Source organism: Camelina sativa, chromosome 7 (assembly GCF_030686135.1).
Source record: "Camelina sativa cultivar CO46 ecotype springtype chromosome 7, ASM3068613v1".
Taxonomy (NCBI): domain Eukaryota; kingdom Viridiplantae; phylum Streptophyta; class Magnoliopsida; order Brassicales; family Brassicaceae; genus Camelina; species Camelina sativa.
This window is the reverse complement of record NC_141886.1, coordinates 20,607,852-20,629,131: the sequence shown is the minus strand read 5'-3', so window position 1 is coordinate 20,629,131 and position 21,280 is coordinate 20,607,852. Positions and strand designations below refer to the sequence as shown.

General features: G+C 29.8%; 3 protein-coding genes across 3 annotated transcripts; all 3 read left to right on the top strand.

Moving 5' to 3' along the window:
• The first annotated feature begins 13,257 nt into the window (after positions 1–13,257).
• LOC104701427 (tapetum-specific methyltransferase 1-like) lies at positions 13,258–14,748 on the top strand. Its single transcript, XM_087458981.1, has 5 exons — positions 13,258–13,464; positions 13,585–13,670; positions 13,755–13,899; positions 13,992–14,126; positions 14,361–14,748. Exons 1-5 carry the CDS (start codon positions 13,411–13,413, stop codon positions 14,643–14,645), a joined length of 705 nt encoding a protein of 234 aa, XP_087315107.1. The 5' UTR covers positions 13,258–13,410; the 3' UTR covers positions 14,646–14,748.
• A 64-nt stretch (positions 14,749–14,812) lies between these two features.
• LOC104701426 (CDP-diacylglycerol--inositol 3-phosphatidyltransferase 1) lies at positions 14,813–17,016 on the top strand. Its single transcript, XM_010417114.3, has 11 exons — positions 14,813–15,019; positions 15,212–15,322; positions 15,425–15,509; positions 15,599–15,648; positions 15,875–15,914; positions 16,007–16,051; positions 16,171–16,236; positions 16,318–16,432; positions 16,515–16,571; positions 16,651–16,749; positions 16,835–17,016. The coding sequence occupies exons 2-11, from the start codon at positions 15,256–15,258 to the stop codon at positions 16,892–16,894; spliced, it is 684 nt and encodes a 227-aa protein (XP_010415416.1). The 5' UTR covers positions 14,813–15,019; positions 15,212–15,255; the 3' UTR covers positions 16,895–17,016.
• A 105-nt stretch (positions 17,017–17,121) lies between these two features.
• LOC104701425 (glycerate dehydrogenase HPR, peroxisomal) lies at positions 17,122–19,830 on the top strand. The gene is made up of 13 exons (XM_010417113.3): positions 17,122–17,498; positions 17,585–17,668; positions 17,770–17,910; positions 18,030–18,151; positions 18,245–18,326; positions 18,411–18,483; positions 18,566–18,657; positions 18,736–18,810; positions 18,898–19,005; positions 19,096–19,173; positions 19,256–19,300; positions 19,384–19,498; positions 19,653–19,830. The coding sequence occupies exons 1-13, from the start codon at positions 17,376–17,378 to the stop codon at positions 19,673–19,675; spliced, it is 1,161 nt and encodes a 386-aa protein (XP_010415415.1). The 5' UTR covers positions 17,122–17,375; the 3' UTR covers positions 19,676–19,830.
• The last annotated feature ends 1,450 nt before the right edge of the window (positions 19,831–21,280 follow it).

Sequence of the window (21,280 nt, the reverse complement as noted above, 5' to 3'; positions counted from 1 at the left end):
TGCTTTTTCTTTGCATAAAGTCATATTCAGTTCAATGAATAGACCAAGCCAATAGGATGTGATTTACATCAACATCTCATAATTTTACACAGTCACAAAAAAAGAGATTATAATATTTTCAAAAAATATTTTTCACTATATTGTGTCTTGCATGACAATAATATTTTGTGACAAGTAGAATATATTTTCTCTAATATATTTCCAACAATGATATTATCTTCTATTATAATCTTGGTTATACGTGGAATTAAGTTATTTGTATATATTCTCTTATACACTTTTAGTCATTTACTTTCTTTAGATTATTTTAAAGAATAAGTGAATTTTTATGGTCATATACTTGGACTTAAACCTCCTCAAATAAGTGATACCAAGAAAATATGATCAAACAACATATTTTATAAATAAATTACTCATTATTTAATATCTCAAAAATATCATGCCTTTATATTAGGTTCTCGTTGGTCAATTAATTCACCAAATAAGATTGGATGATAAGATTTTAAATATTTCATCATGATATTATATCTAATTTAATTATATTTAAATTTGTGATTAAACAAATAAAGTAAATCACAAATATTATAAACAATCATATAAATGAATGCTAAATAAATATCAAGCGTCATATCTTATATATGTATATTTTTTTTTTCAAATGTTGGTTTTTTTCTTTTTTTTTCTTTTAAAGATTTTATTATAAAATCTAAAACGTTTCATAAAATCATTTATATATATATATATATATGTGTGTGTGTTAATCAGTTATCAATGAATATAGGTTTTTTATAAGACACTAGCTAATAAAGCATATCATACTTATTTATTTGCTAATCTATAAAATAGAAAAAATAATACTTATCTCGATGGAAAATTGAAACCGTGTGCTACGGCGGCTTTAAAGGCGAAGATGCACACCGGAAAAATCGAAGATGACATCATCAAGAGATCTAAAACAGAGATCATGTCTCCAAGCAACTAAACAAAAAATAAAATAAAAATCAAACATGAGTATGATTTTAAACTATAACGCTTAATAATAAAGCAACTGAGATCGCGTGTGATGAATAATATAACATGTATCAATTCGCACTAATTACCGAACCAAACTTAAACCAGCGCTTCATAAAATCAAACAATAAAGCATTAAGCAAATATTATATTGGGCCACTTATCGGTAATCAAACATGATTATATCAGATACTCGATCAGTTGAGGCATATATACAAGTCAGCAATGAAACATTACAAAGTATTATATCAGTTGGACGAGATTAAACATTAAACAATAAGCATGTGATAAAACATGACCAGCCGTGGGTAAACAAATAATTCACATGTTTGACGAGTTATAATTATTAAAAATTGAGATGATAAGTTGAAGCAATAAACGATCAAATCAATATAAACATGATGTGGTATAGTACGTTAACAACCATGGTGCACATCTACGACATGTTCAACTAAGAGGAAGTCATATTGATAATTATTAACTAGCAGATGGACCTCAGCGATAAACTAAGCATGAGTACAATTATAAGCCATGTGTCAGATCAAAGGCAAATAAACAAAAATAACATATGAGCCCATCGATAAAGAACAAAATTACTTATCTTGTTCGAAAACAAAGGTAGAAAGAGCGGAGATTAGAATATGGAGACGGCATCGAGGATTAACGATTTTTTTTCTTAAACGACTATGGTTTAGAGCGATAACGTGTTATAACAAAAGATTTAGGGAATTGTAGTCTTGTATTAATCTATCTCATAGGATATAACATATATATACGGATACAACTTTAGGATTTAGAATTTACACTAATGGGCCGATAATGAACATCCACATAATACAATATATTCATAACAGTGATTTGTAAAAAGTTATTTAAAATCTTAACAAATTTGAGTTATTAGATTCAGACTTTTATAAAGTCATTAAAAGTTTTATCTTATTCAATTAAAACAAAAGAATCTAGGATTTTTAATGAGTTCAATTATTATGTTATTGGTTCATTATTTTAGACACATTCTTTACAAAATAAAGTCATAAAAAGTATGGTGAATTTGTGTGATGACCAAAACAAAAAAGGAACGAAAAATATAGCCATCTAATAAAGTAAATTAAGTGAGTAACCATTGACCAATGTACAATGACCAAAGAGGGTAGCAGTGAAGGACAGCGCGCAAGGGAGAAGAAAGAAGGTGTGCTGATGTCATAACAAAATTAGTTTTACCCATCATGATTTTAAATCCTAATTTAATCTTATAAAAGTAACTAAATAAATCTTGCAATAGTTTTAAAAAAACCATAGATTTTTTTTATATAACATGATTTGAATTTTTAAAATCAGACAAGAAATAATTAAAAAGGAATAGTGTTCATTTAAAACTTAAACTATATAGTATAGAACAAAACTAAATAGTATAGAATGAAATCTATTTAATAAAATAATTTTATAATAGTGGTAATGACAGTGTGGTGGTTATATGACATGGTGGTGGCTACAATGATCCTGGTGGTAGTTGCAAAGATGGTGGTGATCGTGATGGTGGAGGTAGGATAGTAGTGTTGGTATGATGGTGATGGTGTGTGACGATAACCGTAAGAGATAAAATATAAACAATCTAATCGATCGAATTTTATGTATACCAAAAAAATTATATACCCTAGAGAATATAATATAGGCAACTCAAACGACCAAATTAAACGTACACCGAAAAAATACTATATCCTAAAGGACATAACATAGACAACCCAAACCGAGTAAACTACCAAAAGAAAAAAATATTATACCTTAAAAAACATAACATAAGCAACCTAAGCAACGAAATAAAATGCGGGGAGTTAAAAACAATATACTAACATATAAATTAACAAAAGTTTTTGTTATATATAAACGAATAAATGAAAGTGGAATTAAAAATAAGAAGAATAAAGCAGAAAAATGGGGAGAGGAGAAAATATATGTGTGTGTATATATATATATAGGGGGCGGGGGGAGAGAGAGCACGTGAGGAAGAGTGGGTAACTGTTAACTATGTACATTGGACAAAATTGTCAATATTATAGAAAATACATAGTATATTATAGGGTAATGATTAGTATAATTAGTCATTTAATTAAAGATTTTTTTTGGGTTATTTCTGCTAATTTCTTTAGAAAGTATCATAAAAATACAGGGATTGTTTGGAGGACTTTACAAGATTTTAGAAAAATAATCAACAAAACTCTCTAGAAATCTTTAACAATGTTTCACTTATTCATTTTTAATGATTTTGTTGAAATCTTCATAAATTAGAATCCAATACCACCCCCTAAAAATATAGCAGGTTATTTGAAAAAAATAGAAAAATAGGATTAAGGGTAGAGAAAATTACTATATTAGTGTTTGATAGTGGTGGTTGGTGGTGTCGACTGTCAAAGGAGGTGGCCGGAGATGGTGGCCGCAGTAATTGGTCGGAGGTGGTGGCTGCCGTAATTGACCGAAGGAGGTGGCCAGAGGCGGGGGTTAATGGCTGTCGGAGTTGGCCGGAGATGGTGGTTGCTGGAGTTGACCGGTGGTGTGGTTGCCGGAGTTGGCCGAAAATGGTGGTTGCCGGAGTTGGCCGGTGGTGGTTGTCGGAGTTGGTCGGTGGTGTTTGTCGGAGTTAGCCATAAATGGTGATCGCCGGAGTTGGCCAGTGGTGGTGGTCACTGGAGTTGACCGGTGGTGGTGGTCGCCGGCGGTGATGAGAGGATAGGGATGGTGGTAGTGTTAGTAGGGAATAATGGTAAGGGTTAGTTTTGTCGTTATTATATAAAATATACACAATATGAGCTTTATGTAGTTAGAATAGATAGTGATTAAATTATAAAGTTTTTTGGTTATACACTGCAATTCCTCGTTATACTATATTATATTTTATTGGCGTGCAAGCATATATCATAAAATTAGAAACATAGGACTATAATTAAATATTGGTTTGAGATTTGAATAGAGCTTTAAAGATATTAAATGTTATGTAGAATCAGTTGTTATTAGATCAAGATTCTACATAACATTATGATTAAACTTTAAACACGGCTAAAGTTTAATGTTATTAGTTTGTGATTTGCAAAAGAATCATTTAAAATTTTAACAAATTTGGGTTATTGGATTCAGACTTTTATATGTACGTTGTTACAAAAAGTGACATGTTATTTATGTAGCATATCTCATAAGACATATTATCAACTAAAGCTACAATTCTATAACATGATAAAAAGGTAAAATATAAAACAAGCTTGAGATTTTATCAATTTTATCAAATGCTTTTAACCCAAAACTTTGGCGCAAAAAAAACATATTTAAAATACACTATGTTTTTTTTAGAATATGAAGCTGAAGTTGCATCTCAAAATTAACATCTGAAAATAACATATGAGGTTTTAAAAAAATATGTAACTGGAATTAGTGAACAGATATTTATTGTCGAGTTTAACCGTTTCACCATCTAAGCATTCTTGACGTTGTTGGAAATTCTATTATGACACGTGATGCACTTGGACAACCCGCTGTAGCGACATAGCATTAAAAATGTTCACAAAATTTTGTATATTTGTATTTAATGTGGGATATCAATATGTTTAAATCAATGTTCAAGAAAACGCTAGGTAGTATGTGAGCGGTGACCCAACGCCTAGCGCTTAGAACGCTTAGTTGGGGTTTAGGCGTTTTTAGACGGTTTAGGCGTTTACAATATAAAACATCTTATCTTATTATATAAAGCTTGGTTCTCAAAGTTAGTAACTCACAAGATCGTGACACGTGTTAGTTTTAACGATCATAGATCAAATTTAAAAACTCATCAAATCGTGACATGTGTCAGTTTTAACGATTAAATATCCAAGTTAGTAATGCATCAGATCGTGACACGTGTCAATTTTAACGATCAGAAATCACATATCAAAGTTAGTAACTCATCAGATCGTGACACATGTTAATTTAACAATCATAAATCACAGTTTTCAAGTTTGGTAAAACACATAAGATAATTGTAATCTTACTGTATTTTAAAAAACTTTGTTAATCCTAAAACGAAAATGATTGTAAATACACCCCTTTATATAAGCAAAGAGATGTTGACATATTTTTCACCAAACAAAATAATTTCGACTAGCTTTGTTTTTCTTAGTAAAATTTTCTTCTTTGTTTTTTATTAACCTTTTGTTTGACACATCATTGTTCTTGAACAAGCCTCGAAGGCAATTTGTTTGTTGTCTAATCGAAGCAACTATATTAAAAGATTCCTAGATATTACCACATGTTTTCGTCGTCGTTTCTTAGAATTTTGTTTTGTTTCTCAATTTCATAACAAATACTATGCATTCGTTGACTTTGAAGTGTTAACAAAGTTTCTTATGCATAATAAATAAAGTTTTTGGGATTAACAAATTTCTCACAGTGTTATTATTATTTTTATTAATTTGCAGGACATGTAGCATAAAAAAAAAGATGAATACACAAATGCAAGATAACAACAGAGATTATATAACACTAGATCAACTAAACAGAAAGTGTTCTTATCATCGAACGATAGTACTTCTTACAAGAAAGTGGGAAGCAAGAAATTTTTAAAAAAACAATGAGCTCATTGGAATAAATTTTCTCATTAAATAGATTAGGGATTAAGAAAAATATACAGAAAATATTTAATTCTAAAACCTGTAAATACTCACTTCTATATATACATAGATCGTCTTATATTATTCATCTAACAAAATAATTTATTCAAAAATATTGCTTTCAACTTTGTTCTATTGGTTAAAATTTTTTAATGGGAAGACAAATTTTCCTTATTTTTTTAAACCAAAATATACTCCAACTTTCTATTTTTTTCAGTTTGGAATATGTAAGATTAATATGTTGACCCAAAAAAATGGAAGATTAATATATGCATCTTCTTTTTCTATTACTGTATTTTAAAATTTATTGTAGTAGTTTTAAATTGTTTTATTTAATTTATATTTTCATCTTTGAATTATTTGAGATTCATATATTACCGTGCTTATAATTTTATATTATTTCATTAATTATGTCAAATTAATTTTCTTCTAATTTCTCAACCTTGATTGGTTGGTCATAGACCTTTTTTTTTGTGCAAACATAATTGTTACCGTTCGTTCAATCTCAAAAGGAGATAAAGAGGAGAAGGTCATCAACCTAATGGTTGGATAAAAAAAGGCTAGTCAAACACAAGCCTACAACAAACATAGATAGATTGGAAAACATAAATCGTTGTTGATAATCCATAGGAGCTTGAAGACAAAAGCTACATCATGCTGTGTCAAAGAAACTTCCATAAATATATTGGGAAATTTAACATTACTTACTATCAAAAGATTTTGTGACGTTGGAAAAGGGTCTCTCATTTCATTGGTTATTGGAGCAAGCCACTTTGAGATAGCTAAAAGACGTGAATATGTTCTCTCCACACAGGAAGAGGGCAGAGCCGAGATTCTCTCTATGGTGGAGGAAGTTGGACGCAAGGTTATCTCCCCAAGGGATGAAAGGTGGGAGAGGTTGGACGCAAGGTTATCTCCCCAAGGGAGGAAGGCAGAGCGAAGGTTCTCTCTATGGTGGAGGAGGTTGGACGCAAGGTTCTCTTTATAAGGGAGGAGGGCAGAATCAAGGTTCTCTCTATGGTTAGTCATACACTATTGTGATGTAATTTATTTTTTATTCAAAATGTTTTTTGAGCCAACAATTTTAGTGATTAAAGAAACTATGCAAAAGTGAAAGTAAAGAGATATATAATAGTTGGCTTAATTTGTTCATATAGACATTTTCTAGGTGGTGGTAAATAATATATTTAACATACAATATACCTTGATGTAAAAAAAAAAATACTTTTAGTGGTAACATACATAAAAGATTTGTATATGGATATAAAACAGTGTATATAGCAAAAAAAAAAATTATAAATAATGTACAATAAATTTTAATATATTTATATTAAATTTTATTTTATTTACATAACTTTAAATCCGCACATCCAGCAGGTCCTTATCAAGTTACATATAAAACTTGATGTCAAAGTTACTCATTAACGAGAGTGTGACACGTGTCAATTGTATCGATAATATATAGAGACGTGTCCATAATACTAGTTAATATGATCGAGACATGTGTCAAATTAACGATCTTAGATTTTGACATATGTCTAAGTTAATCGCTAGAAAAAAAAAGTTAAAAAAATATTTGCCAAACAAAAAAACTAATCCAAAAACAAAAAGGAAATATTTACCTTTCAAAGTCAGTAAATAGAGCATATGTCATATTATATAAAAATGTATATTAACTTTTAAGTGGTATCCTACATCAAATCAAAACCATAAGTACGCTAGAAAATTATGAACAACAAAAAAACAAATAAAAACCATGAGATATCAGAAAACCTTGCTAACAAAAGAAAACGGGGTATCATGAGTGATGATCAGATTGCTATGATCGAAAAGACATTTACAAATGAACCTCATATAAGGTTGGATTTAATTACGCTTCATATATGGATAGACTAACTAAATCATTGTGTAAGTACAATAATTATATACTGCTACACATATATCTTCGACTACGTCCACCTATCTCACTATTTTCACATCTATGAATGATAGACAACATATTATTTTAAAATTTCCATTGATGTTCATTGTCTAACATAGTTTACCAAAATACAGGGTTCCCAAATTACAACTTCGCAACTTAGACGATGGTAAAGACTTTTATTCTATTTTTCTTATACAATTTTGAATGACGAATCTACGTACTATCAATATTTGTTTATTTCTTCTTTTTTAATATTTTAATTTAATTATGTTGTAGTATTTTTAGATTTTAGTTATATTATTTAGTAAATTTGATTTTTTAATTAGAAATTCGTGATATTTTAAAAGAAGTTTTTCTATATTATTTTGAGTTTCTTTTTTATTTGTCAGTTAAAGATATGTAAGATATTTATTTATTTATTTATTCTTTTAAAATAAATATTTTGAAGTCTTATGTTGTAGTATTTTTAGAATTTTTATTTTAGTTTATATTTTATATCTATAGATTATCTAAGACTCTTATATCATCGTGGTTATAAATTTTTATGTTTTAACTGTCTTTTAATTTCTCAAATTTTATTGGGTTGGTCATAAACTCATTGTAATCGTGTATATATTTTTTCTCATTGTTTTATCCAAAATATTTTTTGAGTAAACAGTTTTAGTGGTTAAACATATTGTCACTACAAATTTTAGTGGTAAAAAGAAACTATGTCAAAGTGAAAGTAAAGAAACAAAAATTTGTTTAATTTGTTCACAAATACATTTTAGAGGTGGTGATAAAAAGCGTATTTTAACAATAAAATATTTATGTAAGAACACATTATTAGTGATAAAAACATAGAGTACAATTGTACGTGGATGCTAATAAGATGACGTTTCGACATGTTAATTGCATGTTAAACATTTTATGAATAAGTTGTTGAAAGTTTTTAAATTTGACAATAATAATATTCGTAATGGTTAATGTTTGAAAAACATTTTGGTGGTCGATAATTTAGTTTTAGGTTATTGTAAGAATTGTAAAAATAAATTTAAAATATAAATTATAAATTAGTGTATTAAAGTAAAAACTTCTCACTAAATAAAAATATTTATTTTTTATTTTTGGAAAATATAATTAACTTACAAAAAAACATATATAATTTTTTTAACTAATTTTAAAACCCGCACATTGTGCGGATCCTAATTTATTTATATACTAGATTAGGACCCGCAATACACCGCTAATCCAATTATTTATAACTAAAACATTTAATTTATAAATTGTATTTGTTGGTTAAATATGTTATAATTATGTAATTAAAAATTTTATGGTTTAAAGTTTAAACCATATAATACTGCAATATAATTTATTTTTTGCATAACATTTATTAATCAATTTAATTAGATATGTTTATTCTCAGATACCGATAGTTTTAACAAAATAATGAAATGATGTTTTACCCGTTTAACAGCAAATTAATAATATTTTAAATTTATATAAATTTCAACAAAATTCGTCCCGAGATATTTTAACTCGCACTATATAATCTTAATTTTTCATATTTATTGTTTTTTATTTTAAATATTAGATTGAGTTGATATGTTATTTATTAAAGCTGTAACCATTCACATTTTATAAGATTGACGCTTCTTATAAAGTTTAAATATTTATAATACTTGGAATTTTTAAAACGGTTGAGTATTTCTCATATTTGAAGTTTCGTAAAAATTTAAATATATTATTAATATTTTAAAGGTGTTCTAACTTTTTTTAAAAGTTGAAATATTTATAATATTTAAACTTCTTATAAAGTTTAAATATTTATAATATTTGAAACTTCATAAACGTTTAAATATTTTTAATATTTTTAACATTTTATAAAGTTTAACATTCAATAAAAATATAAATATTTATAATATTTATACTTTTTATAAAATATAAATATATATAATATTTAACTTTTAAAATTTTTTAAATATTTATAATATTTAACTTTTTAAAAATCTTTAAAATAAAGAACCGTAATAAACCAAATAAAGGTTTTTTAAGTTTGAATGTTTGATAAATCAAGCTTTCTACTCATTTGTATTATGAATCATTTTGGTTTTTTCAATTTGAATGTCCAATTTTTTTAGGCGATGTGGGATATTGTACCCGTATTTTTAATATATGTCCGTTTTTTAAAATTTGTATTACATCAGATGCAGGAAAAAATCACAATTTTTATTAACTAAATGCATTATAGAATAATTCAAAATTATTTAAATATAAATTCAAATAAAAATGAAAGGGAATCATATATTTATGTTTGAATGAGGTAAAAAGATTTCCTTATTTTTTAAAATCTTACCTATAATTAATTTTAAAATTTTTGGTTATTAATATTAAAGTCAATGCATTAAATGTAAAAACTTTCCAAAAAGTTTTTTTGAGCAAAAACTGCTGCAAAAATACTAGTATAGATATGACATTATATATAAAATTAAGTAAAAATATATGTTAAAAGAAATAAAAAATAATTTATCATAAACTAAAATTAGAAAATGCATTTATTTAATTTAGATTAATAACATATCAACATTTATAAATATGTATATGAATATATAACTTAAAATTTTAAATATATACAGTTAAAAATTAAATATATATATATATATATATATATTAAAATAATATTATGTAATTTTAGGCGGTCCAGGCGGTCGTCTAGGAATCTGCTGAACGCCTAGGCGGCCGCCTAGAACGCTTTTTTGAACATTGGTTTAAATTATCTGTATAATTAGGCCAACGATCGACATTCGACGTTAGAACTTTTAAAAATATGTTTTCATAGATATTAATATGGAATGAACTCTTCTAGGGATAAAAGGTCAGAAGATTGATGACTCTTTCAGTGATGTTCTTAAGTCATTTTTTTGTTACCATGTGATATATTGTTGATTTACCAAGAAAACATTATTTTGATAGTAGACAATATATGTTATATATAGATAAGTCAAATAAGTATAGCATTTATATAGATTTATCTTTTAAAATTCAAATGATTATATATATATATATATTCAATGATTTTTATTGATAAAAAAATTTAAACCAAAATCTCACGCAAATAGATATAACAGAAATCTTCAATAATATATATGTTATATATCACTTAGTAAAGTAAGTTTAGTGTTTATATAGATTTATACCAAAAAGTTTGAATGATTATATTTGAGGTCATAAATTTATATTGATAGAAAATATTTTAAATTGAAATCCTGCGCGTACGCTGATACAAATTCTAGTCATATTACAATTTAGGATTTAAGGATGTTAAATCTTGATGTTAATATTTCGTTTTCATCATTTAGGGACTACATATGTTCTCTAGTGGAAAAAATAACTCGGCATGCTAAAAAAAAAATTAAGCTTTAAATTATATTTACAAAAATCAGAAAAATTATGGTCTAATTTTTAGTAAGAAAGATTGTTTGTTTTTTAAAGAAAAATAAACTAAATTAATCTTAGTTATTAAGAAATTAAATATGTTAAGAGTCTTTTTTTGTTACCTGATACAATATGCTCATTTTCAAATTAGGACTCAGAAATAGGTAATGTTGGTTTGATTCGGTTTGAAAATTCATAAGAGAATATAGCTGAAAATAATCGAATTTGAACTTTAGTTTGGTTTGGTTCGGTTTTGAAGTCATGATTTTTGGTTCGGTTCATGTAAAAACTATGGTTCCAAACTGAAACCGAAACCACATTTTGTTTGGTTTGTTAGGTTAACTTCTATTTTTCAATATATTTTGTCATATTTCAGTATATTCGGTAAAATTTGATTCGGTTCAAAATTTGGTCTAGAGTAAAAGTTAGAAATTCTGAAAAATGAAAAAATGGTAAACAGTTCGTCTTATTAGAATTCTAATCTGTAAAATGCATATTGATCTCATTCAGAATATCATATACTTAATGAATTAGATAAGTTATTTAATTAATATTTTTTTACTTAATTACTTATTGCTATTTAATACTATAGTTAATTACTTATTGCTATTTAATACTAGTATGTACTTAACTACTTGTTGATTATTTTTTTATAAATTAAATCTATCGTATACCGATTCATATGTCTAGTCAAAAAAAAATAAGCTGCAAATTATTCACCTAATTGCATCACTCCGCAACATCTTCTAGCACTTAGGTATTAAAAATAAATAAAGTAAATTTATTCGCATCCAAATACAAAATCAACTAAACTGAATTTCATATTCATGGTTGAATAGTCATCCATATATAAGATCCATAGATAAATTTTTTAAAGTGTTATTATCACCAAAACTTCTCCTCTTAGTAAGCTACTAGACATACTTTGCGGCAAGAATGAGAGATTTTGATGCTTGTGCTTAGGCTAAAAATATATTAAATCAACGTGCTACGAGTTTGGACAGATTTTTTATTGCCTGACAATAAAACCAAAATGAGATTACCAAATTAGATTTAAAAAAAGGAAGCCATAACATATTAAAATTACTTTACTCTTTGGGATGTGATGCAGCTAAATCCCAGTAGAACTGAGCTCCAACAACTTGGAGTCATCCACAAGAATTATATTCCAAATACATGAATAGTGATATGTCCCTCAAAAGTTCATCCGTAAGTATATGATATTTTGAATGAGATCAATATGCATTTTACAGATTTGAATTCTGATAACAACGAAAAAAACGATTGTATAATGCACGAAAATGATGATCAACATATGTCATCACAGAAGATATAATGTAGAAAACGCAATTTACTACTGCGTTATGTGCGATATAAATATAGGATATGATACGATTAAGAAAATAAAAGCAAAATATGATATTATAGATGACGGTTTAATTTTTTTCAAAAAAAATAGAGCACAGGATTATACTTGGGTGAATTTTCCTAATAACCAAATTCAATGGTTTAATTAAGAATATAGTAGGTTATTTGAAAATTTTAGAAAAATAACCTGTACTATAATGTTTCTTGCTTTTATTTTTTTTTGTTGTATTTCAAATTTATTTGTTTTTATAAAGAAAAATAGAAAATTATATATATAAATGGATACTCTTTTGGATGTAGATAGCTGCAATAGACATTGATCACAAATAAGCTTATTACGAAGTGGGACTAGAGTTTATCAAGAAGGCTGGTTCCGGTGGTCTTAAGGCCTTAGACTGAGTCAACGATGTACATGAAATGTTGTGCTATTATCTTTGAGTACTAAAGCTTATTTCACTTATTCATAAATTGGAAAAAGCAGAAACAAGAAAAGGATTTTCCATTTGCCAATGCTGACAAGTCAAACTACGTAAACGACTTCCATGAGAGGCTTATGTAATTGGTGAAGGTAGGAGAAAAGGACCATTCCGTTCGACAAGACCTTGTGGTTTGGTTTTGTGGCTGAGGATGAAGAAAGAGTTCTGGATCCAGAGCATATGAGAGAATATAGAGTGGTTCCTATAGGTTCAATAAGCAATAGATGATTACACGTACTAAAAGTAAAACTAAAAACGAAATCAAATAAAATAAATAAAACATTGGAAAATGTATATAAATGAGGTAACAAACTTTTTTTGGTTCTGTTTGTTCAGCTTTTAGGGGTAACATGTAATATGTGTGTTTTGCCTTTGGAAAACAAACACATGCATATACATGCACACTACACTAGCTTCTTTCAATTCCATTTTTTCTGCCAAAATTACATATCCACCCAAATCATATGACATAAGTGTCCTTTTTCAGTTAATTCATCAGCCAATTTTGAAGCTACTATTTAAAGCCAACGTAGACACATGTGCTAACACTCAATAAAGGGATTCTCACGAGAAAGAAGAGAAAGAGATGGATGGTCGATTACCTGACAAAGGGATTCTCAAGAGCGACGCTCTCAAAGAGGTTTTAATCTTGCTAGTCCCCTATCAATTAAGAAATATAAGAACCACTATAGATTTGTTAATAAATGTGCTTGCTAGCTTATATACGACTGCATGATGTGTGTTACATGTGATAACGCAGTATATCATGGAAACGACAGCGTATCCAAGAGAGCACGAATTGCTCAAGGAACTTCGAGAAGCTACTATCCAAAGATATGGCAATTTGTAAGTCTCAATCTATTGGACTATATTATAACAAGTAACTAAGATATGTATGATTTGTAGAATTATTTTATAAATTTAACGCAGAAGCGAGATGGGGCTTCCGGTTGATGAAAGTCAATTTCTATCGATGCTTGTAAAGATCATCAACGCTAAAAACACTATCGAAATCGGTGTGTTCACCGGTTACTCACTTTTCACCGTAGCTCTTGCTTTACCTAAAGATGGCCGTGTAATGATTCTTCTTCTTGCATGCTAATCACACAAAAATATCTCACAATTATTCATGTTAATTAGGGTTAACAATTATTTTGTTGTATGCAGATTACTGCGATAGACATTGACCAAGCAGGTTACAATTTGGGACTAAAGTATATGAAAAAAGCAGGTGTTGATCACAAGATCAATTTCATTCAATCTGATGCTGTTAGAGGCTTAGACCAATTATTATTGAACGGGGTACGTAAATTAGTCTATTATTTTAGGACCACCAAATTAGTAGTATTTTTAAAAAAACCAAAGAATGTTTGATTTTGTTTGAAAAAGTATTTTTTTTTTTATCAATGTTTGAAAAGTATTTAAGAAAGTTATTAATTTTTTTTTTAATGAACAAGGGATAATTGTTTATTCGGTCCATAATTTTTAAGAAACTGATTAACCTAATCAATATTTTGTTTCGGGCTAATGGTGAAGGAGAAACAAGAGTATGATTTTGCATTTGTAGATGCCGACAAGACGAACTACGTTCACTTCCTTGAGAAGCTGCTTAAGTTAGTGAAGGTTGGAGGAGTCATTGCGTTCGACAACACCTTGTGGTTCGGTACTCTAATTCAAAAGGAAGATGAAGTTCCAGGCCATATGAGGGCTTATAGAGAGGCACTTCTAGAGTTCAACAAGATTTTAGCTCAAGACCCTCGAGTCGAAATCGCTCAAATATCCATCGGAGATGGTCTCACACTATGCAGACGCCTTATCTGATGAACACATCACATGTTTACAATAAAAAACTGTTATATGGCATGCTACAATAATGAGTTTGTAATGATAATTTACCTAATAACAAAAACTTCAATTTCCTAAAGGTTCAGAAGATGATTTTAATTATTTTGCGGCAAAATATTGACAATGTTAAAACTTTGAGGGTTTAATTGGTAAATTAAGATAAACATTGACATTTCTAAATCAGAAATCTCAAATACTTTTTTTTTTTTGGTTTGAATGTTCAAAAGCTGCCAGATTGAGAATATTTCGTTGAAACTTCACAATAGCGGCGAATCTGATTCGATTTTGGGTTCTAAAGCTCTCGACATCTCTCACTTGTAGATCCTCACATCGCCTAACCCATTTCACAAGTGAGATTTTGTTCTCTTTCCTCTTCGATTTCGTTCGTTTTCGCTATTTTTCTACTGAATTTGGTTTTCTGGGGTTTACGAGAATCGAATGAAGTTGTGTGTTTTACGGAGATGGGTTCGTGTCTATATGCATTTTCCGATGATGGGTTTTGAGAAAAGTGTTTTCTTTCTTTTTTTTGGCTCTGTGTGTAGGTGGATCTTGAGAAATCGATTTTGCAAGTTCTTAAGCTTTTGTGATGGCTAAAAAGGAGAGACCAAGACCTCAAAAGTTGTCTGTTTACCTTTATATACCTAATATTGTTGGTGGGTCATTGATATATATATATCTTACTCAGCTGTTTTTTTTGTTTACTTAGCATTAAAGATTTGTTGTTGTGATGATTTTTTTTGTATTGATTGCTTCAGGGTACATGAGAGTTCTCTTGAACTGTGTTGCTTTTGCTGTGTGTTTCTCCAACAAGACACTTTTCTCTGTCCTCTATTTCTTCAGGTCCTGCAACTTTCCATTTAAGATTTATCTATCATGTTTTGGGTAATGGCTTTAATAGTCTTTTTTGATCAATGTGGCTTTCTCTCTAGCTTTTGTTGTGATGCTGTGGATGGCTGGGTTGCTCGTAGATTCAACCAAGGTTCAGTTTCTTCTCTCTTGTTTTATAAATTCACATTTTCATTGCGTATGATTACTTAAAAGATCCTATGATCAAGATTAGGATAGTATGTTGCTAGTGTCTAGTTCCAATTTAATAGGCTTTTTTTTTGCTTTGTGATTCTATAATCTAAGACATGCATCACATGCCATTACTGTAATATTTAGGAAGCTAGAACTTGACTCGCTTCTTTTTCTTTCTTCCTCAGTTTCAACATTTGGAGCTGTTCTTGACATGGTCACAGATAGGTGAATCTTCTTAGACATATATATGCAAGGATCAACCTACTTATCTGTTTCATAAATTCTGACATTTTGTTTGTGGTAATTTTGGGTTATAGAGTTAGCACGGCCTGTCTACTCGTGATTCTCTCTCAAATCTACAGGTGAGGATATTTCTGTGTACTAAAGTATCTCTTTTCCGTAGCATCTCTGGAGTTTGGTGTAGACTAGTTTCTTCCTTATCTAATGCATTTTTCTTCCTTTTTCTCTCATCTGTAAATAGGCCTGGCTTGGTCTTCCTTTCATTGCTGGCTTTAGATATTGCTAGTCACTGGCTGCAGATGTACAGGTATGCTAATTAACACTTTCTTATTGCACCGTGAATTCTTCTCTGAAATCTCCAGTTTCTAAACCAATACACTACTCGCAGTACGTTTCTAGCAGGGAAAAGCAGCCATAAGGATGTGAAAGACAGCACAAGCTGGCTTTTTAGACTCTACTACGGAAACCGGATATTTATGTGTTATTGCTGTGTTTCTTGTGAGGTGATTGAATTAGTCTCTTTTTTCCATGTTAGTACTTTGAAACGATGTCTTCTTATACATTTCATCTTTTCAAATTGTGCAGGTTCTGTATATCATCCTTCTTCTCATTGCAAAGAACCAATCCGAAAATCTCCTGAATGTTAGCTTCTCTTTTCTTTCATATAGTTATCTCTCAGTCTTACTGCTGCCCAATTACTAAATCATGGCTTTCACTGCAGGTCGTAGTTGCCACATTAACGCAGATTTCACCACTCTCTTTTCTCCTTGCTTTGACATTGTTTGGTTGGTCGATGAAGCAGACCGTCAATGTCATTCAGGTAAAAGCTAATATCTTTGCCAAAACTCCCTTTATTAGAAGCTGTTTTGGTTATAACAATCTAACTGGATTTTGACTTGTGGCAGATGAAAACAGCTGCAGACGTTTGTGTACTGTATGACATAGAGAAGCAGCAGAAGCCTTGATCTTCCTTTTTTTTTCTGAACCTGCAACTCTTTTTTTTTTTTTAACTGTGTGTTTTGTTTTCACTGTGGATGTAGATAATTGTTTTTAATGAGATGAAGAATTAATTTGCCTTTTGACATAATCTTGTTTTGTACATATAATCTTGGTTACTATTTTATTCAGTTTATGATGCAGAGTTGAGTGGGATACGGACACGTCAGCATTATCTCGTTCTGAAACGTAAGGTCCAGACTCAGATAATACACAGTACACACGAATCAGTTCTTTGTCACTCATCATCAACATATGAACCACACCAAAAACAAAACAAAAAACGTAGATAATAATCATCCAAAATCGACCGTTGGATCTTGATTTCGATTACAAACCACATAAATCCTACTGACTGAGCTAAAGATTTGAACTTTTTTAAAAGGCAGGAACTTCTCTGTTTCCAAATTCTCACCACAGAAACAACTAAAGCTTTCTCTTTTCTCTGCCATGGCGAAACCAATGTCCATCGAAGTGTACAACCCGAATGGGAAGTACAGAGTCGTCAGCACAAAGCCGATGCCTGGTACTCGCTGGATCAATCTCTTGGTAGACCAAGGTTGTCGTGTTGAGGTAACACTTTCTTGTTTCTAGGCATCAAGAATATTAAAGTTTTTGATTAATTCATATTAAAGTTCTGTTTTTTTTTTTAATCACAGATATGTCATTTGAAGAAGACGATCTTGTCTGTAGAAGATATCATTGATCTGATTGGAGACAAGTGTGATGGAGTCATCGGTCAGGTAATGATATGATGAAAAAAAGAGAAAGATGACAGTGTCTGTTTCTATACCTATCCATATGGAAGTAAAGTAAAAATGGGTTACGTTATGGTTTGTTATAGTTGACGGAAGATTGGGGAGAGACTCTGTTTTCAGCTCTGAGCAAAGCAGGAGGGAAAGCTTTCAGTAACATGGCCGTTGGTTACAACAACGTCGATGTTGAAGCTGCCAATAAGTATGGAATTGCCGTCGGTAACACTCCGGTAATATCGAGAACTATCCTAAAATACAACAAAAAAACAAGTTTTAGTTCCATAGATAGGTTTATGGAAAGACAAAACCTAAAAGATGTTGATGAGTCTTGTTTGTTTGAGTTGGATAGGGTGTGTTGACCGAGACAACGGCCGAACTAGCTGCTTCACTTTCCTTGGCTGCTGCAAGAAGAATTGTTGAAGCTGATGAGTTTATGAGAGGTGGCTTGTATGAAGGATGGCTTCCTCATCTGTAAGATCCACTGCACTTTTTCAAATCAATAAGCCTGTTTTAGTTACGTCTTTGGAGCTTATCTGTAAATCTGGTTGTTTAAATTTTTGGTAGGTTTGTGGGTAACTTACTTAAAGGACAAACTGTGGGAGTTATTGGAGCTGGACGTATTGGATCTGCTTATGCTAGAATGATGGTATGCCTCTTGCAACATGGCATTTGTAAATTTGATCGTACACAAGAGCGCTTCCTTTTGTTGACTTCTTTGAATTCAAAATAGGTCGAAGGTTTCAAGATGAACTTGATCTACTTTGATCTTTACCAATCCACTCGTCTTGAGAAGTTTGTGACAGGTATGTACAGTATCTAACAATTCCTCTACTCTCAATTCTTCTTTCTTCATGTTGAAGTTTATGAGATAATGGTCTTTGGCAGCTTATGGACAATTCTTGAAAGCAAATGGTGAACAACCTGTGACATGGAAACGAGCTTCGTCCATGGAGGAGGTGCTGCGTGAGGCTGACCTGGTAAATGGAATCCACAGAGACACAAACTTTAAGTGTAATATCTTAGCTAGAAACTGAACTAGTTGTGATCTGAAACAGATAAGTCTTCACCCGGTGCTTGACAAAACCACTTACCACCTTGTCAACAAGGAGAGGCTTGCCATGATGAAAAAGGTGATTTCGCTTTAGCTAATTTATTTGTCCCTTCGTATTGATGGTGTCAAGTTGATCTTGTTCTGATGGAATATATAAATGCTTTAGGAAGCAATCCTTGTGAACTGCAGTAGAGGTCCCGTGATCGATGAAGCAGCTCTGGTTGATCATCTCAGAGAGAACCCAATGTTCCGAGTTGGTCTTGATGTGTTTGAGGTACTGCCATATATGCTATGATCAACACAAAACAGAAGAGTTTATCTCTTGGGGCTTAACAAGTAACTGGTAAATATCACATTGTTTCAGGAAGAGCCATTCATGAAACCAGGGCTTGCTGATATGAAAAACGCTATTGTTGTTCCTCACATTGCTTCTGCTTCAAAGGTAACAAACTGAAACGTTTCTTTTTCGTCTAAATAGATTATTAACAAAACTGACTTGATTCTTCTTCTGATGACGATGACAGTGGACTCGTGAAGGAATGGCTACACTTGCAGCTCTCAATGTCCTCGTATGTATCCAAAAACCCTCTCTGTTTTGTAAGATTCAAAATGACTAACTTCTGACCATCTTTTTCTGGAAATGTTTTAACAGGGAAGGGTCAAAGGGTACCCGATTTGGAGTGACCCGAACCGAGTAGACCCATTCTTGAACGAAAATGCTTCACCACCCAACGCAAGTCCAAGCATCGTCAACTCAAAGGCCTTAGGTACTACACTCAAGACTCATGCCTCCATTTGCAGTTTAGTAAAAGATTCAAACATAAACACAAACAAACAAACCGTTTTCTATTCCACTTATACAAAATTTGTTCCCATTCTCTATTAAAATTACTCATGTATATATTCTTTGGGATTTTTCAGGATTGCCTGTTTCGAAGCTATGAGTTGAGTATGAAGAAGGGGACATTTGGAAGAATCCTTCTAGTGAATATATGATGGTGTCAAGTTGTGTTTATGTGTAATGTATATGCAACAACCATGTTGGATCATATATAGATCACTCTTTTTAAGTGTTATATTGCTGAAGACTTTTTATTAACTTCCTTGATTGCATAAATTTGCTAAGAGTACATGTTAAGAAAACAAATAATGGTAAATGAGAGTCAAATTCAAATATTCTCTTAGTGGTAGTTATAATAAATTAATGATAGTAAACTTTAATATAGCAGTGAAAATCTACCAAAGGCTTTTGATATGGTTTAACGTAAGGCATTTTAATTTAGTCGCTTTGCCATATGTAGAAGTACGTAATCATATGAAAGACTATTGACTTGAACACATAACTTGCTGAAAAAGTTAGTCTATTGTGATGATTTGAGTTGGCAATGCTTTCCCCAGATTTATAAATTAATCTTATAATCATGATTAATTTTTAGATATACATATAACACTAGATGATACCTAATTAGTTTATTTATATTTCAAATGCATAAAATGTTTTGGTTTATATGTGTTTTTATAATTTCGAAATTTTAAATAGTATTGAGTAGTATATTTAGTTTACTTACATGGTAAATGTTAAACATATTTAGATAAGTACGTTACGTTGTTTAGACATCGTTAATTTTTTGCACGGTAACAGATATACAATGATCATTTTGCAGTTTTTTTAAGCGGTAGCGGTATGATTAAAGGTATTAAATCAAAATATCAGATTTTAATTTGGTTTTAGTTTGGACTATTGCACATATATAACCTACACGTAACTATTTTAGAATGGCAAATACATCTCCTCTCATCCCGTCTTGTCTTGTCCTGTCCTGTTTCATCTTGTCCCTACCCGTATATTTTTTTATTTACCATAATTGTTCTCTTTCAAATAATTAACTATTAAACAATTTTTATCGTCCAAAATTTTTGGATAAAAACATAACTAAATTTTATGCTTTTTCACATTTTTTGACATCTAATTTATTTTCTTCTGCAATAGAAGATTTATTCATAGTAAATAAATTAAAAAACTACTTATTAATATTCAATTTTGCATAGATATATAGTAATACAATATAGTCAACCAATTGTAATTATTGAATTTTAGAGTTTTAAATATTTATTATATGGTAATTACTATTAAGAAATACAAATATAAATTGAAATTTCATTGCTTCTTATTTTTTTTAAAAATGATGTTTTTAAAATTTTTCTTAAACAACAAATGTAATCCATGAAATAGTTTATTTTCATAAATATATATTATATATTATTTTTTATTTATGATTACAAAATATATTAGTTACATAAGATCTTATTAATGATATTTCTTGCATATCTTGTGTTTTAGAGAGTACTTACAAATAAGTTGATTTTAGATATATTTTATATATCCATTAAAATAAATATGATTTTTTTTTAATTTCATATATCTTATAGATTAATTAACTTTATATTATTAAGGCTATAATGAATGCTTTACTATTTCAAAATACCTTTTAAATTAATTTAATTCTTATTTTAATTTTTTTTCAATATTAGACTGGATTTATTTATTT

Excerpts from the sequence above, each read along its gene's own strand:
- LOC104701427 (XM_087458981.1), top strand. The coding sequence starts at position 13,411 with ATGGATGGTCGATTACCTGACAAAGGGATTCTCAAGAGCGACGCTCTC. Across the intron at positions 13,465-13,584 it reads AGAGCGACGCTCTCAAAGAG|TATATCATGGAAACGACAGC; the intron begins GTTTTAATCTTG and ends GTGATAACGCAG. Across the intron at positions 14,127-14,360 it reads ACCAATTATTATTGAACGGG|GAGAAACAAGAGTATGATTT; the intron begins GTACGTAAATTA and ends CTAATGGTGAAG.
- LOC104701426 (XM_010417114.3), top strand. The coding sequence starts at position 15,256 with ATGGCTAAAAAGGAGAGACCAAGACCTCAAAAGTTGTCTGTTTACCTT. Across the intron at positions 15,323-15,424 it reads TTATATACCTAATATTGTTG|GGTACATGAGAGTTCTCTTG; the intron begins GTGGGTCATTGA and ends TGATTGCTTCAG. Across the intron at positions 16,572-16,650 it reads AATCCGAAAATCTCCTGAAT|GTCGTAGTTGCCACATTAAC; the intron begins GTTAGCTTCTCT and ends CTTTCACTGCAG.
- LOC104701425 (XM_010417113.3), top strand. The coding sequence starts at position 17,376 with ATGGCGAAACCAATGTCCATCGAAGTGTACAACCCGAATGGGAAGTAC. Across the intron at positions 19,174-19,255 it reads ACATTGCTTCTGCTTCAAAG|TGGACTCGTGAAGGAATGGC; the intron begins GTAACAAACTGA and ends TGACGATGACAG. Across the intron at positions 19,499-19,652 it reads CGTCAACTCAAAGGCCTTAG|GATTGCCTGTTTCGAAGCTA; the intron begins GTACTACACTCA and ends GGGATTTTTCAG.